General features: G+C 56.7%; 1 protein-coding gene across 1 annotated transcript; it reads right to left on the bottom strand.

Annotated features, from left to right (window-relative positions):
• Positions 1–396: 396 nt before the first annotated feature.
• LOC124687445 (protein INAPERTURATE POLLEN 1 homolog) lies at positions 397–1,074 on the bottom strand. Its single transcript, XM_047221229.1, has one exon. It carries the CDS (start codon positions 1,072–1,074, stop codon positions 397–399), a length of 678 nt encoding a protein of 225 aa, XP_047077185.1.
• Between the last annotated feature and the right edge of the window lie 524 nt (positions 1,075–1,598).

Genomic DNA, 1,598 nt, shown 5'->3' with positions numbered 1-1,598 from the left:
CAGCATAAACTGTTTCTTCATTTCATGAAAATCCAACTGGGCTAGCTACTGATAACATTTATTTACTTAATACAGTTCAATTTGTCCAAAATTTCAGGAAACAATTCAGACAAAGGTAAGACCAACTAATGTGATACATCTTAGCAATAACTCCAATCACACACCATTACAAATTTTCCTTGCATATCTTAGCATCTGCTCTAAGATCTTACAATTTCCGTCAGACACGGTAACAGTCAGAGCCAAACATATAGTAGAAAGGATGTCCTTGTATTAACATTGTCTTGAGATTTTCGTACATGGAGCTTCCATATTATCTATTCCTCCAAGAAACCAAGATTTGCACAGCACAAAGAAGATAACTCGAGAAAAATAGTATGACGGCAAGAAGAGGGGCTAACTACCGGGCGAGGGGCGGCAATGGTCGAAGCGGCGGAGCACCTCCGGGTCGTGCAAGGAGAGCACGAAGCGCGACAGAGCCTCGAGGAAGAGCGCCGCCTGCTGCCCCCCGGCGGCGGCAACGAGCTCCGTAAGAACGCCTCGGCGGAGCCGGTTGGCCTCGAGGGCGACGGCCTTGAGCTCCTCCAAGAAGGCCTCCAGGTCGGCCGCGCCGGCCAGCTCGGCGGAGGTGAAGGCCTCCTGCGCGCGGCGGAGGCGGTCGGAGACGGCGGGGACGGCGGCCCGGATCCGGCGGTCGACGCGGTCGGCGGCGGCGAGGAGGCGCGGCGAGGGCGAGAGCGAGCGGAGGAGGGAGGTGAGGAGGGAGGGGTGGAGGTCGCCGAGCCAGAGGAAGGGGAGCTCCAGGGGCGAGCGCCAGTCCCCGGCGCAGACGGCCTGCGCGGGGTCCTGGCGCGCGGCCGCGTCGAGCGCGGACCAGTGCGCCTGGAAGTGGGCCTCGACGGCGGCGGCGGCCGAGGAGATCGGGTCGTTCCAGGAGCCGGAGGAGGACGAGAGCGCGCGGCGGAGCAGCGGGAGGAGCGGCGAGCGCAGGGTTCCGAGCCAGGCGGCGAAGAAGTCCCGCATCGGCCGCCTGGCCCCCGGGGGGCCTCGGCCGGGCGGAGGAGGCCTCGGCATGGTTCCGAACGCGGCCGCGGCCGCGCTGGGTCCAGGGGCGGCGGCGGAGGAGGGCGGTTGGTGGGTTGCGTCTGCTGGGGTTTAGCCGGTCGGGATTCTTGGCGGTGGCCGTCGCGGCGTCGCCGCTGGAGCGTGGGAGGGAAGGGGCAACGAACGGAGATGGGCTGCCAATGCAAAGTGATCTGCGTCGTGGAAGGAAGTTTTGGCCCGGTCCAGATTCTTGGTGGCGCAGATGTGTTTTTTCAGTACTCCTCGATTACCTCGCGTTTTAGGTTACTCAAAGTCAAACTTGGTAAAAGTAGTCAAATATTCGGAAAAACATTAAGATCTACAATTTAAATTTTATTTTATTAGAATTGATATATATTATATTTCAAATTATATGTATTTGGTATTATGAGTGTGGATGTTTTTCTTCTATTTTTGTCAAACTTCATAAATTTTAATTTTGACTAAACCCAAAATGCTAGTCCTCATCTCGGCTTTCATGGTATTCCCCACCAGTACCTTGGAACGAGAACGTG

The sequence above is a fragment of the Lolium rigidum genome, chromosome 2 (genome assembly GCF_022539505.1).
Source record: "Lolium rigidum isolate FL_2022 chromosome 2, APGP_CSIRO_Lrig_0.1, whole genome shotgun sequence".
In the NCBI taxonomy this organism is placed as follows: Eukaryota; Viridiplantae; Streptophyta; class Magnoliopsida; order Poales; family Poaceae; genus Lolium; species Lolium rigidum.
This window is presented reverse-complemented; position numbering and strand designations above follow the sequence as displayed.

Coding starts and splice junctions, on each gene's coding strand:
- LOC124687445 (XM_047221229.1), bottom strand. CDS start 1,074: ATGCCGAGGCCTCCTCCGCCCGGCCGAGGCCCCCCGGGGGCCAGGCGG.